General features: G+C 40.2%; 1 protein-coding gene across 3 annotated transcripts in view; it reads right to left on the bottom strand.

Annotated features, from left to right (window-relative positions):
* The window catches only part of LEKR1 (leucine, glutamate and lysine rich 1), a 178,144-nt gene that overhangs the window by 124,147 nt on the left and 37,245 nt on the right, over window positions 1-16,752 (bottom strand). For 2 of the 3 annotated variants that reach the window (XM_030216985.1, XM_030216986.1), the window contains exons 3-4: window positions 11,668-11,882; window positions 1,098-1,217 (exon numbers count right to left, since the gene is read on the bottom strand). In XM_030216985.1, coding sequence (XP_030072845.1) covers window positions 1,098-1,217; window positions 11,668-11,882 — 335 coding nt within the window. Of the gene's footprint in view, window positions 1-1,097; window positions 1,218-11,667; window positions 11,883-16,104; window positions 16,133-16,752 lie in introns of those variants that run through there. The other variant, XM_030216987.1, reaches the window with a different exon arrangement.

Here is a 16,752-nt window from a genome sequence, read left to right as displayed (position 1 = left end):
TTTGAATAATTTTGTATCATCAGCAAATAATGGGCTCCTTTTACAAAGGAACCCACTCAATTCCTATGGGCTTCATCACATTTGCTGTGCAGGAATCGCTAGCGTGGCTTTATAAATGGAGCCCTTAATTATCTCACTACTTATTTGAATCTCTAGATCATTTATAAATATATAAAAAAGCAGCGGTCCCAGCACAGACCTCCTAGGGAACCCACTATCTACTCTTCTCCATTGAGCATACTGACCATTTAAACCTACTCCCTGTTTGCTATCTTTTAACCAGTTTTAATCCACAATAGGACATCACTTCCTATCCCATGACTTTCAAATTTCCTTAGGAAATTGTCAAATGCTCTTTTGAAAATTCAGATACACAATATCGACCGGCTCACCTTTATCCACATGTTTATTCACCCCTTCAAAGAAATGTAATAGATTCATGAGGCAAGATTCCCTTGACTAAATCCATGTTGTCTTTGTCTCATTAATCCATGCTTATATATATGCTCTGTAATTTTGTTCTTTATAATTGTCTCTACCATTTTGCCCAGCACCAATGTCAGGCTCACTGGGTCTATAATTTACCGGATCACCTCTGGAACCCTTTTTAAAAATTGGTATTACATTGGACACCCTCCAAACTTCCAGTACCATGCTTGATTTTAAAAATAAATTACATATTACTAACAAGAGCTCTGCAATTTCAGTTTTCCATTCTATCACTACTCTGGGATGTATACCATCTGGTCCAGGCGATTTCCTACTCTTCAATCTGTTAAACTGCCCCATTATATCTTCCAGGTTTAAAGAGATTTTTTTCAGATTCTCTGACTCATGCGCATTGAATATCATTTCTGGCACTGGTATCTCTTCCACATCTTCCTTGGTGAAAACCGAAGCAAAGAATTCATTTAATCTCTCTGCTATGGCCTTGCCTTCCCCGATTGCCCCTTTTCCCAAAAGTTGTTTCACATCTATCAGCTATATCCTGTAATGCTTTAATTATACCAAGCACAAACACCTCTCAGTTCATCACAGCCACACATTTGAACAGAAACCGTGAGTATACCAGTACTCAGGTTTTCAGAAATTCATACCTGAACATCTGTGACTGGTTACATGCGACTTTTAACTGCTCCTGACAGCATCTCTGGTCCTTATTCACCCTTTCTAACTCATCTTGCTTGTGCTTCAACTGCAAAGTTATATTTTGTATTCTGTAAATATAAATAAAACACTTTACATGCTAAGAAATAATATCAACAAATATTTAAAATATGATTAGTTCCTACCCTACTAATTTATATTATAAATCTTTTAAAAAATGTAAAGAAAATACTGTTTTTATTTGCAGCAGAACAGTAGAGAGAATCACAATACAGATGTGATCTATCATTATAGTTGTAAACAATTCAAGACTTATCTCTATGTGTTTTTTCTCCCATAGGTTGATTGCTTAACATCTTGGAATCCTGAAGAACTGTACTTTTGATAAAAGACATACTACACTGGAAGACCAGCTTATCAAAAGTTGTATTCTATTATACATACATAAATTGCTCAATATGTTTGTCTTTCAAAAATACTAGTTTATTCAATAAAATCATGGTCTTATGTGAGACTTAAAACATGGTTTATACAAGACGGGACTGGGGGAGCACAGATGTGGTCCCTCTTCAAAAAGAGGTACGGCTGGTACGCCTTACTTTGGTGGTTTGAAAAGTAACAAAGACACTACTGAAGGAAAAGACAGTGAACTTTCTAGAATCCAAGGGGTTGCAAAATCTGAGAAGCAGGGCTTAACCAAAGGAATATTGTGCTAAACAAATTTGATTAATTTCTTCAACTGGGTGACTAGATAATTAGTACTGGATTTCAGTAACACTTTTGATACTGTTCCTCATAGGAAGCTCATGAATAAACTGAGCAGCCTGAAGTTAGGACCTAAGATAGTGAAATGGATTAAAATTTGGATGACAGAAACATGACAAAAGGTGGTAGTAAATAGAATTCACTTGGAGAAAAGAAAGGTGAGTAGTGGAGTGCACACACTAAAAAAAAAGTCTGCTTGGGATATTTGAAAATTGCCTACATAACGTGAAGGATTCAAGATTTAAAATACTGGGTGCAAAATTTATTATAATAGCAATTGACAGAAAACTTTAAAATATATAGCAAGCTCTCAACAGAAGAACATCATACACAAACCAACCAGCAACACATCTTTTAATCTACTCTTTGCTCGTCTCATCACTTACCCTGGAAACTGCCCCATATATGGCTTGTATTTTTAATAAGTTTTTCAAATAGTTTTACCTTTTCAGAAAATACATTTGGGATATCTTGGCTATAAAAATAAGTTGCAAAACTGGCTTGTTTATAACCTGACCATCTTATGCAATCCTAGGTGAGGAACAATAAATGTATTTACCTATATTGAGCCTCTGACGGCCAGCATTTTGTTTTCCTTTTTAAGCTGGCTGCCTTGGGCAAAAATATCCAGATCTTCAGCAGTATCTGGATAGTGGCTGCTGCTGAATATTAGGACAGAGTCATCAGGTCCCAGGTCCTATCTGGAGAGTGCCAATATTTAGCTGCTATTTGGATAGCATTTAGGGCAACTCCTATCCAGATAAGTTGTGTCTGGACCACCCTTAGTGCTCTCTAGATAGTGTTAAGGTGGTCTTTAAAGATACTCAGCAGCGTTATCCAAATGGTGCCGCTGAATATCTGCCACAGTGGCATTTATTTATTCAGATTTTGCTCACAACTTTTTCAGTAGTAGCTCAAGGTGAATTACATTCAGGTAAACTGGGTATTTCCCTGTCCCAGGAGGGCTCACAATCTAAGTTTGTACCTGAGGCAATGGGTTGTGACTTGCTGAAGATCACAAGGAGCAGAAGCGGGATTTGAACCCAGCACCTTTGGATGTCAAGACCAGTGTTCTAACCACTAGGCCCACTCCTCCACTCTGAGGCTGCTACCCAGATAAATGTTTTTAAATATCAGCCCCATAGATACTATTATTTAAAAACAAAATAAATATTCAAAATAATACAGGCAATAAAAACGGCAACACTTGTTTTATAAGGCTAATCACCGAGAAAAACCTTTTTTGAACACTTTTCGTAAAAACTTTTTCTCGGTGATTAGCCTTATAAAACACTGACAAATAAGTGAACCTTCAACTGTTTCCTAAATGGAATTAAATCATTTTCTAAATGTACCTCAGATGAAAGAGTATTTCAGCTGCCTGATCCATTTACTGATCATGGCAAGACTGTGTGTTAATTTAACATGACTTCCTAAGTAACAGGCAATATAATTAGGACTTCTATTTCTAGTTAATTATAAACTGTAAATGTAGGTGTTTATTTTCCAGCTATGTAGATGTTCTTTTAGGGTACAAAAATAACAGTGTTTTCACACCACAGGTACTCTTGCTAAGTATCTTTTCTCATGGAATCACCATAGGCTGTCGGTGACTCAGCTGATTGGGGAGGCTAAACTGAAGCAGGGTTGAGGCAGGGCAAATTAAAGTGGCAGGGGAGGCAAAACTGAAGCAGGGTTGAGGCAGGGCAAATTAAAGTGGCAGGGAAGGCAATACCTATGCCAGCAGTAAGGGCGATTGGGAGCACTTTAATTAATGCAAATCCTTTTTGTAAGTTTGCAAACAACAAACAGTCCATCATATACATAAAACAGCTTCACTAAGTAACCATACTTTGCATAGAGGGAGACAGAATAGTATTCTACGAAACAGAAATGTAACACTGAAAAAAGAATACAGTAATGCAATACAGCTGATACATTAAACATGCTCCCAAGCCCCTTAAAGAAGTGCACACAAGGGGCTCAATGTTAAATACATCCCATGCCCTGACACTCACTCCCACCCCCACACTGGCTGCACTTTTGAACACAGCAGGGAAGAACCCCTTCATTGTGTGGCTCTGGTGGTTGGGAGGCGGGGCTAGTGTGGGCAGACTTATACGGTCTGTGCCAGAGCTGGTGGTTGGGAGGCGGGGTTGGTGGTTGGGAGGTGGGGATAGGGCTGGCCAGACTTATACGGTCTGTGCACTGAAGAGGACAATACAAATAAAAAAAGTAGCACATATGAATTTATCTTCTTGGGCAGACTGGATGGACCGTGCAGGTCTTTTTCTGCCGTCATCTACTATGGTGCAGCTGTATTAGCTGTCTCGCCCATGTATCTCTGCAACTCATACACACCGAACAGCCTCCAGGGAATTATGTGGTAAAACTTAAAATAATGCAACATATTAAACAGAACAATATTTGCAGTATTCCAGAAATACATGCAGGTACTTTTACAATTGCTTTCCAATTACCCCTGGAACCAGCAAGAAATCCTGTGGTGACTGGCATCCATAAAATGATTTGCTTATCAGTTTTGTTTTGTTTTTTTTGGTAGGTTGCTAAATGGCCACTAGGTTTCAGATTTCTTGTCTTAAGTTTATTGAGCTGCCAAACATGTTTGGACTATGTATTATTTGTATTAGCTGTGCCAATATTTATTAATGTAAACCCTCTCAAACACCAGGCATTTTGTGAAGTAATACAAAATCCTAAAAAAATGACTTAGGTCCTATAGAGGGGAATAATCGAACATCGCCAGCGAAATAGGTCGCCGGCGATCTATTTCGGCGGCGGCGCAACAGCTGGCCGGAACCGTATTTTCAAAAAAGATGGCCGGCCATCTTTTTTTCAATAATACGGTGTGGGCCGGCGAAATGCCTTGGATTTCGCCGGATTTGAGATCGCCAGTTTTCTTTTTCCGCGATAATGGAAAAAACTGCCGGCGATCTCAAACCCGGCGAAATCCAAGGCATTTGGCTGTGGGAGGAGCCAGCATTTGTAGTGCAATGGTCCCCCTCACATGCCAGGACACCAACCGGGCACCATAGGGGGCACTTCAAACATCTTTTATAAACAACCAAATTAGCTTCCAGGTGCATAGCACCCTTCCCTTGTGTGCTGAGTCCCCCAAATCCCCCCCCCCCAAACCCACTGCCCACAAGTGTGCACCATTACCCTAGCCCTAAGGGCTGAAGGGGGGCACCTACATGTGGGTACAGTGGGTTTTGGGAGGGCTCAACATTACCCACCACAAGTGGAACAGGTAGGGGGGGGATGGGCCTGGCTCTGCCTTTCTGCTGTCAGGGTGCTGGGTATGACATTTGAGGCTGGCATACAGGCTGGCAAAAAAGGTTTGTATTTTAATAATTTTAGTGTGGGAGGGGGTTGGCGACCACTGGGGGAGTAAGGGGAGGTCATCCCCCATTCCCTCCGGTGGTCATCTGGTCAGTTGGGGCACCTTTTTGAGGCTTGGTCGTGAAAATAAAAGGACCAAGTAAACCCGGCGAAATACTGCTTATCGCCGGGTTTTATTTTTCCATTATCCGCGAAAGCCGGCCATCTGGTAGCCATGCCCAAGCCTGCCCATGTGCCGCCTTCGATTCGCCACCAACACGCCCCTTTGAACTTTCGCCAGCGAGGCAAAGGGAAAGCGGCGAAGCTATCACAAATGTAGCTTTCGATTATACGCTTTTCGCCGCTTTTGCGAAATCGCCGGCCATATCCCGATTTGTGTTGGGAAATAGCCGGCGATTACTTTCGATTATAAGCTGGATAGTAAATCTTCCATATCATAATAGCAGTAACTTCCAGGAGACACACAACACAGACCTACCTAGGAAAAGGAAGCACCCTATTGCAGTGGGCACTAGTAGAGAATGACACTGGAGAAAAGTTTGTCCCTGTCCTTGTCCCCGCCCCGCCCCCTTGGGTTCTGTCTCAATCCCCACCCCATCTCCACAGGTTCTGTCTCCATCCCATCCCCGCGCAAGCCCTGTCTCTGTCATTGCCCCATTCTCACGGGTTCTGTCCTCATCAGCAGAACTCTCGATCACTTATGATTTTATATTTAAATCTTTTTATTAAAGTATAAAATGAATATACTGCGCAACTGTTTATAAATCATAAATAGAAAACAATAATAATAACAAGCAACTATAATTACCCCCCACCCCCAACAATAGCTGACTTCTACTACCCCAAGAAATCCTAATCCACCCTGTTAAAATGTCCAGGGGTACAAAATACAATCCGTTCTGTATGCTCCAGCAGGGGAGAAATAACAGTGCTTTATAGTGCATGATTTTTTAATCTGTGGATGAATAAGTCATCAACAACCTCAGGATTCAGTCTAGCTCTGTCTTCCCCCAGCCCTTCCTGCAATAGAAGATGTCTTCTCAGAAGATGTGATGGTAGCAGGAATGTACAGGATCCCCCCATGCAAATTTTGCCAGTTGTGGCCAGCATGTTTGCTTGTTTTTCCAAAAAATCAAAATACCGTTGTCTGCACCACTCAAACATAAATAACTGTCCAGTTCATTAACAGGCTTCAAAGCAGAGAATGACACGAGGACTAAGTTTGTCCCTGACCCCACATGCTCTGTCTTCATACCCACCCCATCCCCGCGGGATCTGCCTCGTCCCCTCAAACTCTGTCCCCGTCCCCACGGTTACCACAGGTCTCCATCCCCATGTCATTCTCTAGGCACTAGAACCCTGATGGCGAACCTATGACACGCGTGTCAGTACTGACACGCGTAGCCATTTTCGGTGACACGCAGCCGCATGTGGCCGCATACAGAGAAGCAGCGGCGTTCCCCGGGGCGGATCGCCGATGCGCCCCCCCCCCCCAGGTGCAGCGTGACCTCCCCCCCCCCCCCCCCCGGCGAAATCACCCCCCCCCCCCGGTGCATGTTTACCCGCTGGGGGGGTGCCGAGTGCGCTCCTATTGGCTCCCTCCGAGTCCTCCGCTTGTTCCCTCCCTGCTGCTCCCTCTGCCCCGGCTCCTGCATGGCCGTTAGGGGATCTTTGACCTCACTTCCGGCCGGCGGAGCAGAGAGCAGCGGAATGCCATGGGGGACGCATCTCTGGGGGCCCTGTGATCGCCATTACCACATAACCACAGCAACCATCATCCAATCTACTGTTCTGGGGTGTCGTGGATTTCTAATTGACCATCATTACTGAGATAGGTGAGGGGGAGGCTGGGAGAGGTGAGGGCATGTGCTATGGGTGCCGTTTCCCGCCATTAGAAATAGCGGCAGCCATCTTAATTTACATAAGGTGGTCAGTTAGGCTAGTTAACCCCTAATTGCCTGCAGGGCTAACAGGCTATCTATAATTCTATCTTCTGTCACTGCCCCCCTGATGGAGAACCCAAAAAATAAAAAACCAAGATTAAGTAAAGGAAGTGGTAGTAGCAGTAGCCGACCCTTTCAAGAGACATGGACCGAGATGTATGGCATTATAGAAAAAAATGGCAGATCATTTTGCGTTCTATGTACTGAAACGGTAGTAAGCAGAACGTGGAATATAAATAGACATTTTGAAACTAATCATTCCCAGCTCTTGAAAAAAAGTGAGGATGAAAGGAAGGAATACATTTCCAGGCAGCTACACTTTTATAAGAGCCAATCTAATTCCATCCTTAAATTTGTAAAAGGTTCTACAAATTTAACATCTGCAAGTTTGAGCATTGCTCACTCCATAGCTCAGCATGGAAAAGCACTCAGTGAGGGAGAATTTATTAAAGAAACTCTCCTAAGATGTGCACCAGTTCTATTTCACGATATGCAGAATAAAGATGCAATTATTAAGAGAATATCTAAGTTACCACTCAGTAGAAATATCAATTGAAGATTTAGCCAATGAAATTCAGCAACAAAAAAGTCACTAATAGGCAGATTAGTTAAAGAATTCCCCCTCCCCCTCACTTATCTTAGTTCACGGCACCCCACACAAGTTAAATAATATCAAGACCAACAAAAGAAACCGACTGACAGATGAACAAAGAAGTCACTAAGCAGGTAAGTTAAATAATTAGTTTTTGGTTTATTAAATACAGTTATATATTACAATTATACATTTTTGTTATTTAAACTATAAATATCGCGAAATTATGTTTTTTTTTCTCGAAGTGACACACCACCCGAGTTATGCTCGGTTTTTTGGCGAATTTTGACACACCAAGCTCAAAAGGTTGCCCATCACTGCACTAGAACATCAATACACCTATTGAAAAACTAAACAACCAAGATTACAACACAGTGATCTTACACAGACCTTCAATACTAACAGAATACTTTGAGGCATATTTTTAAAGCACTTAGCCTTCCAAAGTTCCATAGATTTCTATGGAACTTTGGAAGGCTAAGTGCTTTGAAAATATGCCTCCTGGTCTCTTTCACACAGAGAGAACACAGACAGACCACCAACCAAGTATAGAAATATCTACACAAAAATTACACTGAACTCTGAAGAAGTCAGATTCTGTATACAGTGTAACACTAACCCCCTGCACTGTTCAAAACAAAAAACTGTAAATTACAGAAACACATATTCAAATCACTAAATAAAAAAAATAAAATGTCTGTTTTTCTACTTTTTTGTTTGGTTATTTTATTTTTCTAATTGTGTTGATCCTATTCTCTAGAATCTGCTTTCCTCTGTCTTCTCTTAACTCTCTTTTAGGGTTTGCTGTCCATTTCTCATTTTTTCTCTCTTCCTGTCCTCTTCACTTCCTACCCCACATTCATCTCTGGCATTTATCTTTTTTTCCTTTCACCTTCCTCTCATTCTGTGACTTTCTATCCACTAAGATTTCATTCCTTCTTACTACTCAGTTTCCAATCTGCCTCTTTTTTTTTTACTACAACTACCTACAGCTTTCCATCTCTCTCTCTCACCCTGGCATTACTAATCCCCTTTCCGGAGGCACAGGAGGATCAGGAGGCTCTGTCTGTGGCGCACTGAAATTAGGCTCCCTCCAAAGAGACATGAAGGCACCATATGCATGCACATTTTGCACGTTGGAAATGTCCGCTGCCGTGGACATTTTCTTGACATGGGAACAGTACTGCCACTGCACATTTTGCGTAGTGTATATTCGACTGGCGGAAATGTTTACCTCAAAATGTCGATTACATTTGCAGTACATCCTCTTTCTAAACTTTTTTTTGTATATTTTCAAATATTGGAGCATGTTTATTTCTTCCATTATGGCCTTGCATTTTTTTTAAGTTTTCCAGTATATGTTTATTTTGCCATTTGAACATATCGTAAATGCCCTTTTGTCCCTGGTGGTGGTCTTGGGCTAGCATTCCTATTTTATTGTTTACGTTCTCATCTTGCAACAATAACCTAGATCTGAAAATCAATTCAATACTTAATTAATGAAAAATCAGAATTTAAGAGCTCTTAGGCATATGCATGCATGAAAGCACCTATTAATTCTGACAGTTGTGTCCATTTTATCTGACCACTGCATTCATCTACCTACCATGCTCTGCTTGAAAGATTTCAGACGAGAAAATGGAATACAGACTGAGAATGAGATCACTGAACTTCACAAAATGTACCTACACCCCCTATTTCCCTATATAAATGTAAAGGTGGTAGTTTATGGATCTAGCATAGTAAGATGTCTATTTCATGAATACAAGCATAGGAAAAATGCTACTCAGATCTGATAAGGGACTGGACTGTTGGGCGTTGAAAGAAGCCTCATGTGAATATCAATGGTTTCTATGCCCAAAAACAGCATTTCTCCTCTCCAGGAGGTTCAAGTAATTGAAACAGTTAGTACTGAAGGGAAGGGGGAGACATTTGAAAGATCATCCCAAAATTTGTCAATCCATTCCTGCTGCCCAATGAGATTATGCAGTCAACATGTTTTCCAACTGGGGAAGGCAACGGCTAACCACCCCACTAATAGTCTGCCAAGAAACCAGCACACAAGGGGCAGTCCCCATAAGTCATTCGCAACTTGGCACTTGCATACAGGGGACTTACCTTTACCTTACATTTAGCACATTCAAAATTAAAAGCATTGCCAATTCAATGTGAAATCCAGTTTGTCCTCTACAATATCTTTTAATTAAGATTTTTGTATTTCTTTTAGAACAAGTTAGTGACAAACTATAAACTGATCATAAGCTGAGAAAAAAAAAGAATGAAATGAAGATAATATGACAACATGCACCAGTGTTTCAACAATTATTTTTTGTTCAAATTAGAAATAAAAGACCCCATGTTTTGATATACAAATGAGAAACAGGGGGAAAGATTCCAGGAAGGTTGTGAATGAAGGCTCACAGAATCACATCCCTGTACTGGTTCTGATTGAGCTGGAAGCCCAAGGGAGTAAGAAAATTCTTCCAGGTCAAAATAAAAAAGCGAAAGATAATTTATTTATTTATTTGTTTGTTACACTTGTACCCTGCACTTTCCCACTCATAGCAGGTTCAATGCGGCTTACATAGTAATAGGAATACAAAGCGCAGTCAGAGAAAACAGGCTAAGCTTAGCAGAGTAATGGGGAAGTGCAGAAACCAGCTAGTAGCAGCCTCCACTTCTACTACTATTATGACATTAAACTTATGCAGCTGTGGGGGGGAAACAATAAATGTCTTAAGTGATGGCTTGCTGTCTATACTAAAGCAAACAGACGCAGAGTGACACAAAGAAAGGTGACTGAATTAACAAGCATTAGCACTCCATCAAGATTTCAACTTTTGAACATTCACGCGTCTTACAGATTCTATGAGAAAAGTAGCTCATGCATATACTTTTATGCAAAAGAGGTTATGAAGTTTTTGTTCAGTGGTTGGGGGGGTGGGCTGGGTTGAGTTCATGGTTTTGGAGTTGGGTTTGTTTTTTAATGTCTACCCCATTTATTCTGTAGGTGTGGTTAATATTCTGTTGATCTGTGAATGGGGTGGCGAGATGTTGTTTGTTTAAGCTTTGGATATAGTAAATAGAATTTCAGATAAAAATTTTGACAGATTCCTGATTATTCATATAGCAAATATTTGCCTCTATAATCTAATTAATGACCAAAACAAATTTTGCTGTAAAGTATAGATGACACATAGCATTTCTGCAAAGGAGACTGTGAGTCACATTGTTTTCTAATACCTGTGTTTACAAAAGCACGCTATAGGCACGTTAGCATTTTTAACATGCGTTAATGGCTGACATGCGTTCAACGCTAATGTGCCTAAAGGAACATATTGGCGCATTAGCCTTTAATGCACCTTAACTTTAAAGGTGCATTAAAAACGCTAACGCGCCTTAGTAAACATACCCCTAAATTTGCTCTCTGAGCAAATATAACAGCCAGACTTATTAAATCTTTTTCCCAAAATGCGTCAATGAGAAATAAGCTTAGGGCCCTGTTTGCTAAGACACGCTAGAAATTTTAGTGCATGCCTAAAATTAGCGTAAGCTAAACGTTAGAGACACCCATATATTCCTATGGGTGTCTTCAGCATTTATCGCGTGCTAAAAACGCTAGTGCGATAAGTGAAGGGAGGGTTTTATTTTTTTTTGGGGGGGGGGAATAAAACGGTAAAAGTTTGATGACTATAAGTAGCAAATAGTCTTTATTGTTTATTTGCTCAGAACTGAGTTTCTGTATGATCAAAAGGTGGAATGTGATTTTGTTTTGAAGAGTCATCAATAAAAACGTTGAAACATAAAACGCTAGTGCGCTCCTAGCGCTGAATATTAAACAGGGCCCTTACTAAATCGGTTAATCACATGAAATAAGAATAAAAATCATGTCCCAACCTTTGAGTTTTGAGTTCATTGTCAGTTTTGCTTTGCTCAAACTCCTTACTAAGGGACTGAAATTCTGCCTGGAGCTTTTTTTCACGTTCAACACTTCCTTGGTAAAACTGCATCTCCTCTTCCATTGCTTTCACTTTCTCCTCCATAAGCTTGAATTCGTGAAGGATCAGATAGCTGACTCCACAGTAGGTACAGACTGTTTCATCACGTGACATCTAAAAAGTAAAATTACAACCAAAAAATTATTAATTTTGTGCCATGCAATGTAGCCTCAATGCAGCAGTTCCCATATCATTTACTTTTAAAGATTCTACCAGTGCTGCTTTCAGAACAATCAAACTTTTCTGCTACAACTCTTGAAAATAATTGGACTGCACCTTATAGTTAACACAGTGGTAGCTAACCTGCATTAATCATTAACACAATAGATAATGCAGCACAGTTAAAGCCACCTGAATAGATATCACTATTCCCAACAGTTAACACAAAGGTTCTGCAGTTACTGCTCATTAGGTTTTGGCAAGTACCAAACTGTAACTGAAAAACCCTACGAAGATACAGAACCTCCACAGTCCCAAGACAGACACATACACAACGAAGGGGACCCAATGCCCTAAAGGTTCAAATATTTATTAACACCCAAGACTCAACACAGGTCGTGTTTCAGCCACTAAACCTGCATCAGGAGTCTAAAAATAATAAGTTAAACATACACGACTATCAATAAATTAATCACAAATAATAAAATGAGATATAAAAAATGGAAATAAGATACAACAATGGGGAAAATGAGAACAAGAAACATTAATAGAGGGACTCCCTTAAACAAGTTGCATCTCAGTACTGATATCACAATTTGCTATTTTTTATCACATGCAATTAGTAATCAATCAAATAAATCAACATGATCATGGTGTACAAACACAAACGAAGCAGCTCTGGAAAATGGTGACAATGGGCTATTATTATACATTATTCAGTAAATCACACAGCAATTATTATTTATATTTAAAAATTATAAGTACTTTAAAGGAAAATAGAGTGCATGATAAGAGAAAAAAATAAAATTAAAAACAAACAGCCATGAATACAAAAATCAAAGAAATACCTCAAAAGGATGTTTGTAAATTAATGCATCCTATAGCTGTAGGAAAAACAGGAATAGAAAGGAATATGTGGCAGAGAAAAGAAAAAATACAATAGTGCTACATGACAAAGAGGAGCATAATCGAACGCGAACGCCCATCTCCATGGGCGTCTATGTCCGAGAATGGGTACGTGAAGGGGCGGGAAAGACCGAAGTTTCGAAAAAAAATGGGCACCCATCTTTTTTTTCGATAATGTCGGGCAAATGCATCGGATTTGAGCTGGGCGTAATCGTTTTTCAGTGATAATGGAAACCGAAAGCGCTCAGCTCAAAAATGAACAAATCCAAGGCATTTGGTCGTGGGAGGGGCCAGGATTCGTAGTGCACTGGTCCCCCTCACATGCCAGGACACCAACCGGGCACCCTAGGGGGCACTTGTAACAATAAAAAAAAAGTAAAATACCTCCCAAGTCCATAGCTCCCTTCCTTTGGGTGCTGAGCCCCTCAAATTCCCTCCCAAAACCCACTGCCCACAACTCTACACCATTACCATAGCCCTTATGGCTGAAGGGGGGCACCTACATGTGGGTACAGTGGGTTTTGGAGGCAGTTTGGAGGGCTCCCATTTACCAGCACAAGTGTAATAGGTAGGGGAGGGGATGGGACTGGGTCCACCTGGCTGACGTCCACTGCACCCACTAACAACTGCTCCAGGGACCTGCATACTGCTGTGATGGAGCTGGGTATGGCATTTGAGGATGGTATACAGGCTGGAAAAAAAAGTTGTTAAAGTTTTTTTTTTGGTGGGAGGGGGTTAGTCAGGGGTGGTGATCCCCGATTCCCTCCGGTGGTCATCTGGTCATTTAGGGCACTTTTTTGGGACTTGTTTGTGAAAAAAAAAAGGGTCCAAAAAAAGTGACCCAAATCGGCCGAGGGCGCCCATCTCTCCTCGGCCGATAAACACACCCCAGTCCCGTCTTCACCATGCCTCCGACACGCCCCCGTCAACTTTGTTCGTTCCCGCGACGGAGTGCAGTTGAAGACGCCCAAAATCGGCTTTCGATTATACCAATTTGGGCGCCTTGGCGAGATGGGCGCCTATCTCCCGATTTGGGTCGAAATCTGGGTGCCCATCACTTTCGAAAATAAGGCCGAAAATATACAAAGTGCTCTTTGCAAAGATAATGTGGTTAGAGAAACCCCACTGTGTTCTGGGTATCTAAATAAAGAATGGAGATTTCATATATGAGCAATATAATAACAAACAAAAGTGCAGTGTAAGTGAAACAGTGATACACCTTAAGGATATACGCGATGTTGAAGAATATCCAACGATAAATCAAGCTGTACCATCAGTTTTACCTATAACTCAGCCAGTGCACAAAAGTGTGACTCATGATGGTATTAAAAACCAAACGTGAACATGTCTTAAAAATATTCTGAAACTCTAAAACTACCCATCATACAAAAACTTGACAGAAAATGTTCCACTAGCTACCAGTCGGATCAACATGTCATCCTACAAGGAAAACACAGATATACACCCAATGAAATGAACAGCTCAAAATACTCTGACAAAAATCTTTGAAACCAAAATATAAAAATACTTAGCAATGGTACTCATAAGGTTAATCGGCAAAACTGGATCAGATATTTTCTCCTAAACCTATCTACTTCTAACAGTGAAGACTTCCATTATTGTCAAAAATAATGCCTTACCTCTGGAAAGCTTCAAAACTGCTAAGCGCTGAGTTCCAGTCATAGTGAAAAAGTAATCTTTTGGCGGGAATTTAAAGACCCGATCAGGAAAGCACTGGTGACGTCACACACACATAATCTGAGTATCTGCACAGTGGTGCAATATCTGTGAATACAGTGTTACACCAAATCTATCGCGCAGACTTTCAAAAGATAATAACCACAATAAACACAGCTAAAGACAGACATCATGCACCCCAAAGAAATTATGCTTTCGGTACTCACAGCAGAAATGTAAATGAACATATTTAGCTATTACACAGAACTGAAGCTTATAAAGTTATATCAGGTGATGTTTATGTTGAACAAATAAATGATGACTGATGCTTTGTGCTTCATCAAATCATGTCTATACAATTAAGATGAACAATTACAAATTTCTAGGAAAGAAGAAAGGAAAAGGAGTGTTGGCACATTATACATGACTGGAAAATGTAACATGAGAAAAAAAACAGATAGAGCTCAAGATTATATTAGTCGATGAATACATATAAAACTATTGGATAATAAACAAAGATGTAAAATTTCATAAAAGCTTGTTACCTTACATTTACCATTGCGTATATAAAAATTAATCAGTGCACGTACACTATAAAAACAATCAAAATGCATATATAATTAATACACGCATATAACTCTCACAAATGTTAAATACTTCCAGTGAATATCAATAAGTGAATGCATATAGAAAATTAGTTAAAACACCAAGGGCCCTACTGTGTAGACAGCCATAAGAATATTATGAACATTTATACACTTAGCACGTGCTAAAAATGCTAATGTACCTCTAGTGTAGCTTAGTAAACACAGCCCCTAAAATATAGAACTACTGAGCATTTGTTACTTAATAAAAGATCAGTACCCAAATACAGCCAACATAAAAAATAGCACAGAACTAAAAAATGCAATAAATCATCATAATGTGTAATAAATATCCAATCAATACATTAATATGAATAGTATATACTAAAATAATTAAAAAATAAAAAGTAATACTAATGACTTGGTAAATGACTATATATTTAGCTCAAAACAGATGATGGATATGACCATATAACTGAAAACTGAATTTAAGAAACCCCTTAAATACTCCATACATAAAAGCCATGTGTATACATAATAAATTACTACATATTTCCCCTCAAGGGGGAAAGAGAGGGAAAAAAAATCAGAGATGACCTCATTCTTCTTATAGGAGTTGCTGCTGCTGCCTTCTTCAGTACTTCTCTGTCTCCAATAGACATTTAGATTGGTTCAGGAGAATTGCTAGCCCCCCCCCCCCCCAAGGGCAGTAGTCTCTAGGCTTTCTTGGTCAAGCTCCCAGGACAATATTATTTGGGCCGATTCCTCTTGTAGAACAGGATCCCCACCTCCCAGGCTGATTTCCCTGGGTGAGCAGGTTTCCAGGACAACAGTCTTGGTGCTGATTCCCCCAATAGAGAAGGTACTAGTAGGTATGAATGAGCTCAGATGGCTCTTGCAGAGCAGGTGCAGGTAAGCAGGGCCATGCTGACATGGTAAACGAGGCGAGGTAAGCAACGCAGGGGGGCGCCGACCTCTAGAGGGCGCCACTCACTTGCAAAATCTTTTACCTGAAGTTGTGATTCTCCTCTCTCCCCTGCCCGCATCAGGAAGTGAAGGTAGCCCAGCAGTGCTGAGACAGACACGCTGCTCTGCTAAAGCTGCTTCAAAGAGTACAACCAGCAGCTATTTATGGCTTTGGTGTGTGAACAACTTTCATTCAGGGTGAGCTGGAACAACATTCAAATTAAAGAGAACAGGTTTGGAGGCAGGTGTGCAAGTGAGACTGGGGAGAAATAAAAAATAAATAGTGTAATTGTTATCTGTAAGTGGTTCAAAGTTTTTGTTTTTTGAGCATGTACACTGAGAGAGGGCATGACTGCAATGATATGTACATAATTATCATAGCTACAGCTAAAATCCATTTAATTGGCTGAGGTTCAAAGAGGAAGTTTAGCTGACGTATAGTGTAGAATAGCTGGTAAGTAAAAATCTGATTGCTTTTTTGTGTGTTTGTTTTTATATAAAACATTCTGCTTGGATAGGGAGAGTTTGTGATATTTGAAAATACATTTTGCTTTAATGAAATTGTTAAACTTTAGAGTCAGAGACTTATCAATGAGGGATACATACAATGGAAAGGAAGCCCTGGAAACAGAGTTAAGAGGACAGATACCAGCAACAGAATCAGATACTGGGCCAGCATGATCAGAAAAAGA

Source organism: Microcaecilia unicolor, chromosome 10 (assembly GCF_901765095.1).
Source record: "Microcaecilia unicolor chromosome 10, aMicUni1.1, whole genome shotgun sequence".
Taxonomy (NCBI): Eukaryota; Metazoa; Chordata; class Amphibia; order Gymnophiona; family Siphonopidae; genus Microcaecilia; species Microcaecilia unicolor.
Note: the sequence above shows the minus strand (reverse complement) of the source record. Positions and strands in the feature narration are given on the sequence as shown.